At 42.2% G+C, this 17,444-nt stretch overlaps 1 protein-coding gene across 10 annotated transcripts in view; it reads left to right on the top strand.

Moving 5' to 3' along the window:
• Window positions 1-17,444, top strand: part of EVC (EvC ciliary complex subunit 1) — a 91,667-nt gene that overhangs the window by 29,943 nt on the left and 44,280 nt on the right. For all 10 annotated transcript variants that reach the window (XR_006175698.2, XR_006175699.2, XR_006175697.2 and 7 more), the window contains 3 exons: window positions 240-398; window positions 3,113-3,329; window positions 7,163-7,311. Coding sequence is in view for 7 of the 10 variants with exons in the window: in XM_008170160.4 (XP_008168382.2) it covers window positions 240-398; window positions 3,113-3,329; window positions 7,163-7,311 (525 nt within the window). In the remaining 3 variants the exon portion in view is untranslated. The remainder of the gene's footprint in view (window positions 1-239; window positions 399-3,112; window positions 3,330-7,162; window positions 7,312-17,444) is intronic.

Below are 17,444 nucleotides of genomic sequence, written 5' to 3' on the forward strand. Positions count from 1 at the left end.
CTGGTATCTGACATTACCCAGGGTGCGTCGCCATGTTTCAAAATATGAGATTTTTGTGAAAATGGTTTTGCCAAATGATGACTTTTTAATGGCTTCATCTTGAATTACAATGATTTGCCTCCCATAATAGAACACATCTCTGTGTTGTAGGGTAATTAATTTCTCAGGTTTTTGAATATTATGGGGTTTTTTTAGGTAAAGGGGGAAATAATTGATGTGTTTTAATTCCTACTCTGCAGATGGAAGCTTTCTGGAAGCAGGCAGACAAAGCCGAGCAGTTTCTCCTGAACCAATCAAATTGCTCAAGTGCCAAAAGAGGAAAGATAATGATGAATCTGACTGAGAGAATGATTGCAGTAGAAGGGTTATTAAGCCAGTCTCAGGATTTGCAAGCAATGGTAAAGTACAAGAGGAGAGAAAGCTGAAGAGAGACTCAAACAGTCAATCCTAACTCAGAGCATAATGAGACTGTGTAATGTTGTCAATCAGAGTTTATGAATTAGGTAGACAACTTACCAGCTGTGGCCTGTTTACTTTAACCTGTTATAAGGAGACTAGCTTTCTCAGTAGTTTGTAAAAACGCTTAAGTGAGTGACCTCTCATTGCTTTGATTCTGGTTCTGAAAACACGACTATCCAGTCATGGTAGAATAAAAATGCTCTGCAAGATTTTAATGAGAGCAATGAGCAAGCAGCAAGAGCACTATATCTAAAGATGGGGAAGGGAAATATCAACCTGCGCATTGAGACATCTTTTTTGTATGTATTCTACCATGCCTGGATGGCCATACTTCAAATTAAGAAGGGTTCTGAGTGCACTCCTGACTTCCTTTGGAATTGAAGACCCTCAGCACCTCCTACTAACCTGGCCTTGAGAGAGGAAGCAATAACATTTACAAGTATATTCATTTTAATGCAACATAAAGCGCATACTGTTACGCATAATTAACCTGTCATTGGACCAGATCCTTCTCAGTTATACAGGCTATTATAGTGGAGTAACTCCACTGAAGTAATTGGAATTATTATGGATTTACAGAAGTATAAATGAGATCAGAATCTGGCCCACTATGGCCTCTAGATGCATTTTTTCACCCATAAAATATTTAGTGGTTAGTAGCTAATGATTTATGATTGTGCAATGTGGGAGTCAAATAAAATTAATGACCCACACTGGCAAATAATCTTTATAGGTGGTCTCTCTGCACCATGGTCCACTAAGCTTCCACACATGGACTTTCCTCAGTTGTGCCTGGTTCAATATGAATGTTCAGTCTAAATGGATTATTTCTTATGTTTGGGTCCAACATTTAATAAGTTTTTCTACCTAACGTTGCCTTCATGGATCTTCTAGCTCTTTGGAGAAGGACCATCTTCTCCTTTAGTTGCAGTAGTTGCTAAGGGTCACCCTATCATTCTGTCTGGAGTGGCTCACGAGCATGAGTGCCTGTCTCAGGGCAGACTGTCAAAAACAGGGCAGACATCCCAAACTGGTGGTGTTTTCTATAATTAGATTTCACCAACTCTGTAACAGATGTGAACTCCTGGATCACTGTAACAGTCTTACCATAGAGTCGCAGACAGTCCCCATAGACTTTCCAGTCTATCTTACCACCCAGGCAAGCTGGACTTAGTGATACAGTAAATGGTCACTTACACCAAAAATCACACAATATTCAGGTTGCTTCCAGTTCCAAGAGACCAGTCAGTTACCTTAGATCAATTTGTATCTCAGATCTTACACCAAAGACAATGCTTGTAGCCAGTCCTGTAATAAACTATTTAAAGGCTTATTAACTAGACAAAAAGAAATGGTTAAAGCAAGCAAACATATACACAAAGGAACCATCCATGATTCCTAAAGATGACAGTAAAGTGGTAATCTGTCAATTCAAGATATCCCCACAGGAGACCCAGGGATAACCCTTGGGGAATCTCTGCCTTTGTTTAATGTCTCTGGCCCTGTGAGAGTTCAAAAAAACCAAGAGATGACAAATTTTCTTGTGACCCTGTTTTATCTTTTACATTTGGCCTTCCTGTCCATGATATGAATTCCCTTGCACATAGCATTTCCAAGGTGTGATAGGGCCAGTCACAATCCTCTGTACTGTGATGTTTCTCAATGGCCCATTTAATCTTAATAGGCCTCCTTAATGGGGATGTGATTCCCATACCTGGGTTCACAAGTTCAGAGCAAACACTTTTAAAGTTATAAAGCATAACTTACATATTTCCTTATAGCATGGAATATAGCCATTACAAGTGAGATTAATGCATGCAGCAACTTACGAGCATTTCACAGAGTCTAAACACTAACTAATTTTTTTTAAGACTAATACCTATTTTGAACAAAACTAACATACAGGTGAGCTGGTTTGGTTTCCAGCTATGAGTTTGTCAGTTCTTAGCTAATGCCTACAGCCTTGGCTAGAGCTGGCACTTGGTTTACCAGCATCACGTACCTCTCCCCATCTCAAGCCATTATATAAGCACCACTAACCTGAGGAGCAAGATTTTTTAGATGGGCTATGAACCTGGGTTTCCTGTGCCATAGTGTAATGGAAGTGGTCTGTAATGACTTTTATTTTTCAATCATTTACTGAGCTACTTTGTTTTATATACCGTCAGTAATCTCAGTGTATTAGGACTCACTCTACAATGGTATTGTAGTCCTATAACCGTGCTCATTCTTAAATGAAAACTGACCAGCTGGGCAGTATTTTAGAAAAAAAAAATCCTTAGATCTTATCCTTTTGCTCCATCTAGTGAAACTTTTCCCCCTCAGCATCAGCCTGTGCTGAACATTGAAATGTGCAGTGCTAACTTATTATTCATGTTGCTTCATTCATTTTAGATTTATTTTCATTTCTTAAAGAGCCAGGAAGCACTGGATGGAAAATGTAGACAGCTTTGCTTAACCCGTTCCATGGTGCAAGTGAGCACACACAATCAAATGAATGGGTCGCTGGAGGAAACAGTTTGTCTAGCGTCACGGTTTTTGTCTCTTGCATCATTCAGTATTGAATGGGTTAATGAAGGGCTCAGCATGTTGCAGAGATTCAGCACTCTGCCTGCACTTAATTTTTTACATAGTATTTTTGTTTTGTTTTCAGGACATTCAGGAAAGAATATTTAATTGGGAGCTAATGGTGAAAATGGTTGATTTTTTGAAGACAAGGATACAAGAAGAAAGTAAATGTAGACTAGGTGCTGTAGCTGGCATATTGGACCAGTTAACTGTAAAGAGCAACCTCTCTCTTTCGCAGAAGGAAGGGCTTTTAACAGACCTGCACAAGGCCTTCTGGGAGCAAGTAGCACATTACAATAATGGTAAGTACTTTTTAAACAGACATTTCCGACCTTCATCTTTAAAATTCATTGACTTGTGAGCTTTATTTTGATATTAACTTGTCTCACTTTCCCATGAAGAGTAATAACAGTGCATGAAATCTCACTCTTTTGAAGCATATTAATGGATAAACTAGGAATGCTGGCCCAGATGCTCAAAGGAATGGAAGTGAGGAGCCTAAATATCTTTGAGGATTTGGACTACTGTTCCTAGGGAGGGTATATGCTCTGTAACAGGGAGTAAAGCCACCTAGGCCTTGTTTCTGGCTTTGACATTGACTTGCTGTGTGGTCTGTGTAATCTCTCTGTGCCTCATTGTGCCCATGTGTAAAATGAATATAAGGCCTGGTCCACACTAACCCCCGCACTTCGAACTAAGGTACGCAAATTCAGCTACGTTAATAATGTAGCTGAATTCGAAGTACCTTAGTTCGAACTTACCGCGGGTCCAGATGCGGCAGGCAGGCTCCCCCGTCGATGCCGCATACGCCTCTCGCCGAGCTGGAGTACCGGCGTCGACGGCGAGCAGTTCCGGGATCGATCCCAGAAGATCGATTGCTTACTGCCGGACCCGGAGGTAAGTGTAGACGTACCCTTAGTCACATCTACCTCACAGGGGTATTGGGAGGGTTTTCTAATTAATGTTTGGTAAGGGCTTGGAAATCATTGGATAAAAGGTGTTCGTAGCGTCATAGAGTTTAAGGCCAGTGGCGGTTGCGTAAGTGCAAAGCATTGTGTTATGTTCTCCTACCAGCAAATGAAACAGGAAAGTTTAAAACAAAAACACAGTTGTGGCATCAGCCCTTTATGAAAGGTCATTTGGGGGGGATAAACGCAATTCAGTTCATCTCTCTGTCTTCCTGAGGTTAAAATGAGTGTTCAAATTTAGATTTTGAGGGATAAAAAAACCCCAAAAGAAATAAACTAACTTTGGGGGTGGGGGCATTTTAGCTCTCTCCCCTCCCTTCCCCCCACCATGAAATTTTGTTTAAACAGGTATTTTGTAGCTAGAAAATCTGGAGCAGAATGGCTCACTAACCTGAAGTCCCTCACCCATTGCAGAAGCTGGGATCTCCCAACAAACTAACAACTCCTGGTATATCAGGTTCCCCATTATGCTTTTCCAGGGCAGGATAAAAGAGCCTTGTTTTGATATATTCAGTGCCATACACATGCAGGGAAATAGGCATGGTGGGCCAATATTTTCAAAATTGAATAATAATTTTTGGAGCCTCAATTTTGGAGTGTGTAAATTGATACTCCTTAAGGAGGCCTGGCTTTAAGAAAGTACTGAGCAACCTCCCCCTGAAAGACAGGAACTCTTTAAGTTGTCTTAAGTTGGACACCCAATACTTCAGGCACCTAAAATTACTAGTAATTTGAAAACTGGGTCCTTAGACTCTCTTCATGCAGCCATGGTTCTCCTGCATCTATTTACAAGATGAAAACTTCTGATCCTGCAGCTCACAGTTCCTTTGGCCCTGCTCTGCATTTTCACATCCCTTGGTAGGTTTTCACTATCTACAAGATTGAACCAATCTTGTCCCCCTACTGCTAAGCCCATATGAATAGATGCCCACGTAATAGTTCCCACTTAATATGGAAGAATGCTGACTCTTGGCCACAGAGCTATAGATGTCTTCCCACCCTACTCAGGAGAGAGTGAGGGGAGTCATGGAGAAGAGCTCTGTAGTTTACTTTGCAGGCTCTCCATTGTTTCCCATGCCTACCTGCCCCATGGTTGGGATATAGAAGGGGGGTAGGGGATTTGTCCTGTTCTGATTAACAACTGTTCTACTTTGACTTAAATCAAAATACTTCGGCAGACGTATCTATCCATCATTATCACTCTACTCATCACATGTGAGGAATTTATTACAGTTGTGTATTTGATTTTTTTTAAACTGACGTTGAAGCCTACCGAGTTTTAACGTATCTTGGAGTGATGCAAGTTGAATTTAGGAATCAGAGTTCCACTGTCATTAATGGGAGTTGTGAACCTGTGCATTGCTCTGAATATTTAACATATCATTACATTATTCTGTATTGATTTAATTCCGTGGTTTGCCACAAGAGTATTTATGTCTCTAGTCCCCTTCATAACGTCTCGATTCAGCATCCATCAAAGTCATGCGGAATCTTTCCATTCAACTCAATGGGCATTGGGTCAAGCACCAAGTGGGGCAAGGAGGGAAGCTGGTTTTAGATATTTATATTTGAAAGTAAATATTTGCTGTCTTTGTTAAATAACTTTGATTCTGAAGTGATCAGTCTGGGGTAAAACCCTTTGTCTGCTAGAAATGCAAAGCTGGCTTTCTTAGGATAATTGATTCTTTAACTGCCCTATTGGCATGCTGTCCATGTCAAAGCTCCAGGAGCTGAAGAGCCTGAATGTAAATACTCTCACTGGAGAGTTGCTCGTAGTCTCAGCTAGTTTTGAATTGTGAGTTTTGCCATATCTAAAGGCCATCAATCCCCATTCCTCAGGTTTTGTCCTTTCTAAAAAAATGGTAAGTAGTCATATGAATAACAGTTTAAGCAAAGGGTTGAATGGATGCGCCTTGCTAGTTCTTTAAAAGGAGGACATATATGCCTACCTCGGGGCTGTTGTGTGTTTCTAAAAGTAAGCCCTTAAATTTTGTTTGAGTTCATTCCTTTTGTTTTTCTCTCAGTCGTATTTGCATTGTTGCAAGACAGAGATGCAGCTGATAAGGCGTTAGGTTTATGTGAAATAGGTACTTTTGTCCATAAGAGTAAAATCTGTACACGCATATTGAGCAACCTCCTGTATTAAAAGATTATCTCAAACGTCTTGCATACAAGCCCTCCCATCGACATAGCACAGTCTACACTGGGAGTTCAGTTGATAGAACTGCGTCGCTCAGAGCTGTGGATTTTCCACACCCCTGAGCGACGTAGTTAGGCCAACATAAGTTTGTAGTGTAGACCAGAGCTGTTTTTCAAAATGTTTTTTTTAAACCTCCAAGGTTAGTGTAGACTTTGGGGGTGGAGGGAATGGGAAAAAACATTGCACTATCTAGATTTTTATTAAAGACTTTCAGTGCATTTTCAAATGATTTGTCAGGGAATTTATGTTCGTCAGCAGGCTGATGTTTATAATAAATTAGCACTGGACATGAGTAATGTGCAAAGTTTATATAATGCACTGCTTTATCTCCCCCCAACAAGGAACTTCTCATAGCTAAAACACCTTGATATGGTGGCAGAATAGCTGCCACAATGTAACATTCATTTTCTGTATTCATTTTTAGCTGCATGGTTTACTTGGGGGAGTAGTAAATTATTGAGGTATCTATAGGAAAAAAAGGTTAATATTTTTTTTTGAGGGGCTTAGGTGAATACCAGATGAAAAGACAGAGGTGAGGGAGGTTTGGATAGCAGATGTCTGGATCTGCAGGGAAAACTCATCTGGAGCTGTGGAGTGTCTGAAAGTTAGGCCTCAAATGTCTCAAGCTGGCAACCCCCACACACCAAACAATAAAAATAAAAAAAAAATATCAGTGGATACTGAAAGCTTTGGCATAAGTGACTTGTCCAAGATCATGCAGCAAGTCAGAGGCACAGCCAGGAATAGAACCCTGAAGTCCTAGCAGCCAGTCTGGTGCCCTATACACTAGACAGTGTTGCTGCCCCTACAATAGAATATATTTATTGCAGAAATAAAAATCAAACTTGAACACAGGCTTTTTTTTTTTTAAATGTATCCATTTTTAAACCAGAAATGAAAGTTCACACACTTATTTTCCCAAAATTATAGCGTTGTAACACCTAATCATTTACATTTTATATTCCAGAATGTGTCCAACAAGGTAAAGACCTAATCATGAAACTCCTGGCATGTCGTACAAGGAAGATAAGAGAGCTCAAACAAGCTCAGAAGGATGAACAAGGGGATCTGCTCAGTAAAGCTCAGAAAATAGGGGAACTTGATGAGTTTCTGAAGGTGACTGTAAAGATTTATATTCACTATTTGGTTTGTTTTTGGGCCATTGTAACGTTCTATGAAGCTCTCTCAGTCCACCAGAACTGTCAACTTGTGTTGTCATTTGATGTGTCTACAGTAGCCTAGGGCAGAGTTGGGGATGGGGGGCAAAATACTAGAGTCGGCTCTGCTTGTTAACATTTTAAAGCCCTCTCTGAGATTGGGACTTCGCCACCTCTTGCTTGGGCAGCTGCCATACTCCTAGCTCTTCTGTAGACTCCCAGGGTACATCACTTAATCTCTGTCTCTCAGATCCACCTCATGTAACATGGGAATAATAATACTTCCAATGTGTTGTCTTTTGGGATTTTGACTGGGAATCTCTCTTATTTTGAGTATGTACAATGCCTGGCCTGGCAGAGCATGTCTGGGGCCTCTAAGTGCTAATGTAATACTAATAATAAGGAATAATAGTGCTATGTTTGCACCCTCCATTGCTATAGCAACTGCTGCAATGGGAACTTTCATACTATGTCTGCAACCAGTGCCAAAAGAAAGTCCATGCAAAAGGCGCCCTGAAGTTTCCGCACAGTCAGCAGCACACAAAGAGAAAGAGAGGATGCAGGGCTAAGGGTTGGTCTACACTACAGAGTTAGGTCGATGTAAGGCAGCTTACCTTGATCTAATTATGCCAGTGTCCACACTGCAGCCTAGCTCCCGCCGATGTAAGTGCCCTACCATACCGACATAATAAGCCCTATGCCTCTCGTGGAGGTGGAGTTATGGCGACGTAGTTAAGACGAAGCAGTGTCAGGGTAGACACTGCAGGTTACTTAAGTGCGGGTTGTCACCCCAGGACGGGTGGAGGACTCCAACTAGAGTCTCCTGGCTCCCTGCGCCCAGCCAGGCTGCTGCTAAGGCTCCCCACAGGGATCAGGGAGGCTCCGTGTGACTGCCAGGTTCAGCCAGTGGGGAGCTGGGAGCTTCCGTTCAACTGCCGGGCTCCCGGTGAGGAGCGGGGAGCTAATAGCTGTGGGGGGGACAGCCAGGCTCCCAGCAGGGAGCCAAAAACCCATGGGAGCGGGGGGGGGCAGTCGGGCTTCTGGTGGGGAGCTGCACTCGGAGCTGAGAGCCTGGGCTCTCAGCTCCCCACACTGCCCCTCTAAAGTTGGCAGAAATGCTCCTGATGAGGACACGCACCACCAACAGAAGGACGGTAGAGTGGACATGAACCACTGCAGTAATTACTGTGATGGCTGTAAGTTGACCTAACATAGGTCAACTTATGTTTGTAGTGTATACATGCCCTAGGCGCCTACCATATTGAGTGGAAATCCTGCAGCTTGCTGGTGCTTGCCTGCCCAGCTCCGGCATAGAGTTAAAGAGCTGGCACTGGGAGAGGGACCCGAGCCTGACTCCCCCAACCTTCCCACCACCACCACAATAGGAAAACACACTCCTCCTCTTGTCCCCCCTCTGACCATCTAGGGAAGACCAACACCAGTCAGGGAAGAGCTGCCATTCTCAAGAATCTATTCTCTAAGTAACCAGTCAGTTCACCATTAGAAAAGACCCAATCCCTATGGTCACCCATCCCGATAACCAGTCTGCTGCTACCACTGACAGCAGAGGCTGTAGGATGACCTGCTTACCCCACCAGTGCTGCTGTGAGGAACAGCTGCCAGGTAGGGGGACACATGCAAAGGAGCCCTTCTTCAGGTGCTGGGGACAGAGAACTATGGTTGGTCAAGAGGAGTGAAGGAAATGGCTGTGGTGAGTGGAAGGATTGGTGGAATTTGGGAGAGGAAGAGGATGGGATTCAGTGAAGACAGGATGCCTTTCTGGAAGATATGTTTTAGTCACTCACATGTTTTTGGTCTCAGAACGGTAACTAAGTGAAATTCTATGGCCTGTATTATCCAGGAAATCAGAGTAGATGATCTAATGGTGCCTTCTGGCCATAAAATCTATGCTGGAAGCTTGTGAACTAGGGGAGAATAATGTCACATGAGGGGATAATTGAGGAGGGTCCCCTGTTAATAATTTTGGCAACACAGCACTTGTCGGGGCACTTTGCTTTGAATTAATGTTAGTGGTTGTGCAGGGATACTTTGGTTTAAGACATGGCATTTTGAGCAATATTATGTAGTCTTACAGCAAAACTGGCAAAGTTAACAGTGATGTTATCAGAATGATGAAACCCTAAATGCTGAAAGTGACAGGACTTCTGTAATTGCTAAGAACTATAGACTTACATTATTTTAAAATTCATCCTCAACTATCAGGGAAAGAAAGGATTTAGGGGCAGCATGTCTGCTTACTAAGGTACCTCCTCACAATATTAGATTGTTCCATGAATTTTAATAAACAGTTTAAAATGTAAAAACTCAGCTAGGTGGTTTTTTCCCCATTACAACAAGCTGACAGATTTTGCTGATCTCAGTGCTACAACTTCTTATTGCAGTCCAAGCTTTGTAATTACATTGTGTAAGTTAGATAATGCAATTACTATACTTTGTCTGCAATGCTTCCTTGATGAAGTTTGGTTAAAGAACACTCTCCATAATGCATAGGGAAGAAAATCAGTGTAAGAGCAGGCTTCCAGACATTTAAAACAAATGTGTACTCTGAAGTGGCATTTTATATCTCTTAGGCTCTTTGTCTTGTTCAAATATAAACAGTTAATTTTATTATGCAGTTTGCTATCCACTGGACACTTTAATGTTTGTTTGTATACTCCTGTTTAATGGACCTCTTGGTAGACACCCAGAGCATATTAACTGAAATTAAGAACTTTTGTATCAAGACTTCCTTCTGCAAAGGCAAGACAATTCAGTTATGCAAAGAAAATGCCTTCATTTTTACATATCATAGTCTTATAAATAACTTGGACATCTAACCAATACACTGCATAGTACCATTTGCAATCAATGATACAGTTGTTGCAGGCTGGGAGGGAATTATAGCCGTTTGCCAATTTTTTTCAGCTTTTGTGTTGCAACACAGGATATAAAACTTTGATTTTTAAGTTGTTAAGAAATTCCTCCATGAAATATAACTGAGCCATGAGATGCTCTCACCCTTTTGCCCCCATAGTAAAATGGGTCCTTGTGAGCAGGTAACTCTCTCCTGTCCTCTAAGATAAAGTCCAAATGCTCTGTGGAGGAACAAATGAAACCCCTTCCTTGAGTATGACTTTATCAACAACCAAATCATGGATTATTGTTCATGCTATGGAAATTTTCATGCTTTGTGTTCAAATGGTTGCAAGTTCAAACTTTTCTAAGCTGTCTCAGAGATGGTGAATATTTATTTCCCTCTAAGTTTATGTCCACACTTCAAGAAGGATGTTGAAAAATTGGAAAGCATTGAGAGGAGAGCCATGGGAATGATTAAAGGATTGGAAACCATGCCCTATAGTGAGAAACTTATGAAACAATCTATTTAGTTTATCAAACAGAAGGTTAAGAGGTGACTTGATTACAGTCTATAAGTACCTACATGGGGATTGAAATTTGATAGAGGGCTCTTCAATCTAGCAGACTAAGGTATAAGATTCATTGGCTAGAAGTTGAAGCTAGACAAATTCAGACTAGAAATAAGATGCAAATTTTTAACAGTGAGGGTAATTAACCAGCAGAACAACTCAACGGACATGGTGGATTCTCCATCAGTGGAAATTTTTAAATATGGATTGGATGCTTTCCTAAAAGATATGCTCTAGTACAGGGGTCAGCAACGTTTGGCACGCGGCTCGCCAGGATACTTACCCTGGCGAGCCGCGTGCCAAACGTTGCTGACCCCTGCTTTAGTACAACCACAGCTATTGGATTTGAAGCAAGAATTGATTCAGGGAAGTCCTGTGGCCTGTGATATGTAGGAAGTCAGTATTTCTGTAAAAAAAACAAAAACAAAAACAAAAAAAACAGAACCTTGTCTGGAATCTTAAACCTCAAAGTAAATCCATGTAGTGCATATGCTGCTCTATCTACAGCATGTCTTGAAAATTAACTAGTAACTTCACAGGTTTAACATTAGTTGAGGTTTGAGCTCTTTGCAGGAAGCTATGTTCCTGTTTCATATGAATTCTTCTGTCCATTCATCTGTCTTCTATCTTTTGACTGTAATGATACTATGACTAAGTATGTGAGCTGGTATCATCAGCACTTTACCTCGGGTTTGTGCTGCTCCTTTTTATATTGAGTATAGTGCCCACGGAAGGTGAACAGACTGAAAATACTAAAAAGCGAAGTTATCAGTTCACAAACAGCTTTGTATATAGGCTGGTAGACTAAACATCTCTTCAGTGACCCACTGATTTTTCTCAACCCAGTTCTGGAGTGATTATCTCTTTGGAGTGAGAAAGTAATTCAGACTATGCTGATTTAATCCTTTCTTCTTTGCTAAAGACTTTTTTGTTGACATCTGCTTGCTTTAAATAGGTACATAAAATCACCAGTTTACATTGTGTAGGGCAGTTTTCAGCTATACTGTACTGTACGAATGCCTTTCGGTCCTTGCTAATGGGCTGAATTTCAGCCAGTAACTAAGAGGCAAAAGTCTTAGGCCATTTTTATTATATACACTAAGACCTCTTTGGGATTTATGGCCATTTTTTTTTAAATTGTTGTTTGCGGTGATGTTGTAGCCATGTTGATCCCAGGATATTAGAGAGACAAGGTAATAGATATTTTTTATTGGACCAACTTCTGCTGGTGAAAGAGTCATGTTTTCAAGCTTACACACAACTCTTCTTCAGGTGTGGGAAAGAGGGTCACAACTAAATATAACGTGGAACAAATTTTTAAGCATGAGGAGTGCCTTACTGTAGATAAGATTTCTGTGTGCATTTGGGGTGGTTGCTGGATCTGTGAAGGTAAGTGTGGAGATCCAGAGGTTTCTTGTATAGAGTTGTCTGTAGAGTTCCATTGTTGAAACTGATTGTGGTGTTCAGTTGATACTGGTGTGGAAGCGTTCTATAGAAAGTTTGATGGATGAGTGTTGGTTTATTAAGTTGTGATGGAAATCAGTGAGGGAGTTTAGGTCATCTATACAGAGGATGAAAATACTATTGATGTATCTCAGGTATATAATTAGTTTTGTGGTGCATTTGTCCAGAAATTCTTCCTCAAAGTAGCTCATGAAGAGGTAGGCATTTTGGGGAACCAGTACTCATGGCTGTTCCTGTGGTTTGGACAAAGTGTTTGTTGTTGAATGTAAAATTGTTATGGGCGAGGATGAAATGGATGAGTTTGGTGAGGTGTTTGAGATGCATAGCTGAATGTTGTCCATTGTCTTGTACATATTTGAGGTAGAAAGCGATGCCATCATTGTGAACGACATTGGTTTATAGGGAGGTGGCATCCATGATGGCAAGGGAGGTTGCTAATGTTGTGGAGTTTCTGGAGGAAGTCAGTTTGTCTTGGAGGAAAATTGGCCTTTGCTTGGTGAGTGGTGTGAGGATGGTTTCTGTGAGTACTGATGTTCCTTCAGTAAGAGTGCAGTAGCCAGATAGGATGGGTTTGCCTGGGTTCTCTTGTTTATGTATCTTGGGGAGCACGTTGAAGTTCCTGGGGTGGGATCATAAGGGATGAGGTAGTAGAGTTTCTCTTTGAGTTATTTGGGGAAGGATTTGATTATATCCTTATATTCTTGGGTTAATTGTGCTGTGGGGTCTTCTTTGAGTTCTTTATAATAGATTGTGTTGGATGCACTTAGATACCACAGAATATTCTCCAAGGAAAAAGTCTGGGATACACACACCTTAACACACTTAAAACTGCCTTCACCAAACAAGGACCTCCATCTGAAAAGTGGATTATATCAGGAACGGGCCACCCAAGTACCCCAAGAGAACCTGCTTCAGTAGGGAATAAAAAGCCTCCAACCACACACCTTAGTTATCACCTACTGCCCCACACTAGAACCCATATAGGGTATCATTAAACAATTACAACCCCTACTCTTTTCCAAACCCCATCTTCTGGATTTCAAACAACCCCCTCCCCTACAAGCTCATTGTTAGAAGCAAGCTCGCCATAGACCAGGACTCATCAACTCAAAGCAGCACCAAACTCTGCCATAACAGATGCAAAGCCTGCAGACATATCTCCACTGCTACAATGATCAACACCCCCATAACACACCTTTCAAAATCCATGGGTCCTACATATGCATATCACAACATGTGGTGGGGTATCTCATCCAGTGCACTAAATGCCCCCATAACAACTATGGGGCGAAGCCAGGCGATCACTACACTCTCAAATGAACTCACACAGGAAAATGATAAAAGGCTAACATCCTATCCCCTGTGGGCAAACAGTTCACAAAACAGTCACTCACTATCTGACCTCTCAGTCCTCATCCTCAAAGGAAACCTGCACAACACCTTCAAAAACAAAAAAACAAAAAACAAACAAACAAAAAAAACACAAGCCTGGGAGCTGAAACTCATAACTTCATGAGACAATACAATCCTAGACTCAATAAAGACACTGGATTTATGGCTCACTACAACAATCTATAACTCACTAACCCTCCTTTGTCCAACAATTGCAGAGATGTTAACTGCCCACGTCACCTTGAATGGTCTCTTACATCATGTTAATTCCTTATGATGATGGCCACTACTTTGTCATAGAGGTCAGGGAAGTCACAGAATCCGTGACTTCCAGAAACCTCCGTGATTTAAGACCTCGGCACGTGGGAGCTGTAGGGTCCCTGCCATCCTGATGGCTGGGAACTGCGGGGCCTGAGCTCCCAGCCGCAGAGGGTGGTAGGGGTGCCCCACAACTCCCAGCCGCCACAGGCAGTGGAGCCCCCAGGAGCTCCCTGCAGCTCCCAGGCAGCGTGGGTGCCCCACAACTCCCAGCCCCGCGGGTGGCAGGGGTGCCCCGGAGCACGGAGCACTGTGGCTTGTGGGGGTGCCTGGCAGCTCCAAGCCAGAGCCACTGCAGGTGACGGGGGTGCCCTGAGCTTGGAGCCACTGGTGGTGTGGGGACCCTGCACCTCCGAGGCAGGCACCCCCTGGGTGGTGTGGGGACCCTACAGCTCCCCATTTTGTCATGCATAATTTTTAGTAAAAGTCACGGATAGATCATGGGCTTCTGTGAATTTTTCTTTATTGCTCGTGACCTGTCTGTGACTTCTACTAAAAATATGTGTGACAAAACCGTAGCCTTACTTATGATAAACAGTCTGTTCCACTTTGTTTTTAGCTGTGACACTCTGAATACCTTTCCCAGCCATGAAGAAGAACTCGTTGTAAGCCTGAAAGTTTGTCTCCTTCAGCAACAGAAGTTGGTCCAATAAAAGATACTACCTCCCCCATCTTGTCTCTCAGATTTTTAAAGGTATTTAGGCGCCTAACAATGCAGATAGATGCTAAGCGATTTTCAAAAGTACCTAAGCAGATTAGGTGCCTAATTCCCATTGGATTCAAGAGTTAACCTGATTAGGTGCTTTAGAAAATCCCATTAGGCACCTATCAGCATCTTTAGGCACCTAAATACCTTTAAAAATCTGGTCCATAGCGTAAGCAGGCCCTCACTACCACATTACCAATCTTCTCAATGAGCCAGCCAGAATGATGATTATTCCTGATTTTTTAAAAACATATGCCTTCACTGTAAGTCTAATATAGGTAGGCTTGGAAGGATTCAGTTTTTTTCAGTAAATCTCAGTAAATGTCAATATCACCGTACACGCACAAACTGACAAAATAATTCCATTGATAATAAATGAAGTTTACAGATAAGAAAAATGCTGCTTGAGAACTTAGAGTTTAATTTAAGGATATTTACTGTGTATATTTTGACATGGAATGTTGACAATTTGTGTTTTAACAGTTATAAAGCTTCAGTTTTTTGAATTGCAGCATCCATGTAATTAAATAATACACTCCCACATTGTCTGGAACACCCCCATAATTTCCCAAAACTATGAAAATTTAAATCATTTAAAATAAATACATAAAACCCATAATTGGGTGCAATTGAACAGTTAAATAGGTACAAAATTTAAAATGCTTAAAAACAAACATGATTATTATTTATCAAAATTATAAAAACAATAAATATCAAGTTCTGCCAAACCCACAGGGTCTAATGCCTATAGTGGATGGGCATAATTCATCGCCACAGGTATAGGAATGGGGAATTTGCACCCCCTTGCAGCAACCTTAAGAAGTTCTAAATCTGGTCATGGTACCTCAGCAGGTGGGAAACCTGACTGATTCCTTGACATGAGCCTAGTACTCTGACGACCAATTGCTGTTACTTCCCTGCCTTCTATTATTTTTCTTTCTTCAAAGAATAGGTACTGGCAAGGTCGCAGCATACTCAGCCCCTGACTTTTCTACTGAAATTGTAAGCAGGTGCCAATTAAGATGATGGATTTTGCAATGGGTAAACATATCCATGTGAAAGCTATGAAATTCATGTAGGCTTCTGAACACGAGTCTGATAGTAAGGATTTTCAGTCAATACTGGCCTGTGTTTGATGCAAAACAATGACCTAGATATGGCAGGTTTGAGTCCTTGTATCATAGAGTCCCTTTTAGGTACATTTCCAACTGCTGGTACAGCACTGTGTTTGGGGCGATACATTCTATTCCAGCAAAAACTAGGGTACAAAATGTGAAGGTTGCAGTTAAGCACTCGGGTCAGGAAATGCCAGAGTTAAGGTTACACGACCAGCTGAGCTCTGCCCCCAGAGACATATGAATTACAATATAGAACCAGATTCTCTTATGTACTCTGTGTGGACAGTAAAGTTGCCATGGCATCTTGAGAGGGGAGGGTTGGTTTGTATTTTGGCAAGAATAGCAGTTTGCCCTCATCTCCTTGGCCCAGTATTCTCTTTAGCCCCACTGTCATGCTGTGTAGTGTTACTATTTATATTGCAGTAGTGCCTAGGCGCCCTAGTCATGGACCAGCACCCTTGCCATGGCTGCTGCCTTCCATGCTCCAACTATGGTTACATAGTTGATGTGGTCTCAGAAATCCTTAGAGGTTGGCTGCTCCTAATTAAGTGAGTGAAAGAGTTCCCTCATCCCTCTCCCGCCTCTAGACTGGCCAACAAGTGACATATGATTGAAATATGTGCTGCCCTGGGTTTTGTTTTATGTTATACCATGATTTGCAGATCATAAAAGGTACTTAGGTATAAAACCTAGTCCCTAGTTTTCAGGAGGTTCTTGCTGAGTGAATGAAATAAACCAGCTTTGCTATGTGGTCGGGGGAGCGGGCAGGAGGAAGAGGGCTATTGCAGATTGTGAAGATAGTTCATTTGATTCACACAGTAAGAACATCCTTAAACCCAGGTATTTCACATCTTGGCCATTTGGACCCCAAAATTTAATTACTGCAGCCCACACACACACACCCCTGCATTGCTGCCGCCCGCCCCCCCAGTCACTGCTGGCTGGGCCCTCCCTACCTTGCTACTGCATGCCTCTGCCCTCTGTAGGACCAGGGACTCTCAGCTGCACCTTCTGCTCCAGCTTTGGGCCCCTTCATCTTTTGTCGCCCCCCCACTCCCCAGGGATCAGAGAAAGGGGGACCTGCCCAGTGGGCAGCAGGGAGGGATAAGAAAGCGGAGCTGACACCATGTTTGCAAGAGGGACACAGAGGGAGATCAGAAAGTGCAGCAGCTCATAGCCAGCTCTGCTTCCTCATCTGCTCTTGTGAAAATGATATTGGCTCCACTCTCCACTCCCTCCACACCCTACCCCCATCTGAAGTCTCCTTTTTGATCTTGGGCAGCTCCCCACTTCTCTGGCCTCTCTGTGCTCCCTGGAGGGAAGAGGACTGGAGAAGGGATCAGGACCCCAGGGCTGCTGGCTGATGGTGCCTGTCCTCCAGAACACTGTCTGTCAATCCAGTGCAGAGAGACCCAGAGCTGGAAGGGAAACCTGCCCCAAAATGTATCATATAATGCAGTCCAATTAAGAGATCTGTCTCCCATTGACTTCAGTAGGTTCAGGATTGGGCCATAGCTTGTACAGCAAAGTGCTTTATCTGTATGCAGGCAAACAATGTAAGATACTAATTATCATTAACCCTTTTCCTGCACTGTGAATATTATTCCATATAAAAATTGTTAAAATAATGTTATGGTTGGGACTTAGGAGATGCACAAATTAAGGTTGC

Source organism: Chrysemys picta, chromosome 5 (genome assembly GCF_011386835.1).
Source record: "Chrysemys picta bellii isolate R12L10 chromosome 5, ASM1138683v2, whole genome shotgun sequence".
NCBI lineage: Eukaryota > Metazoa > Chordata > Testudines > Emydidae > Chrysemys > Chrysemys picta.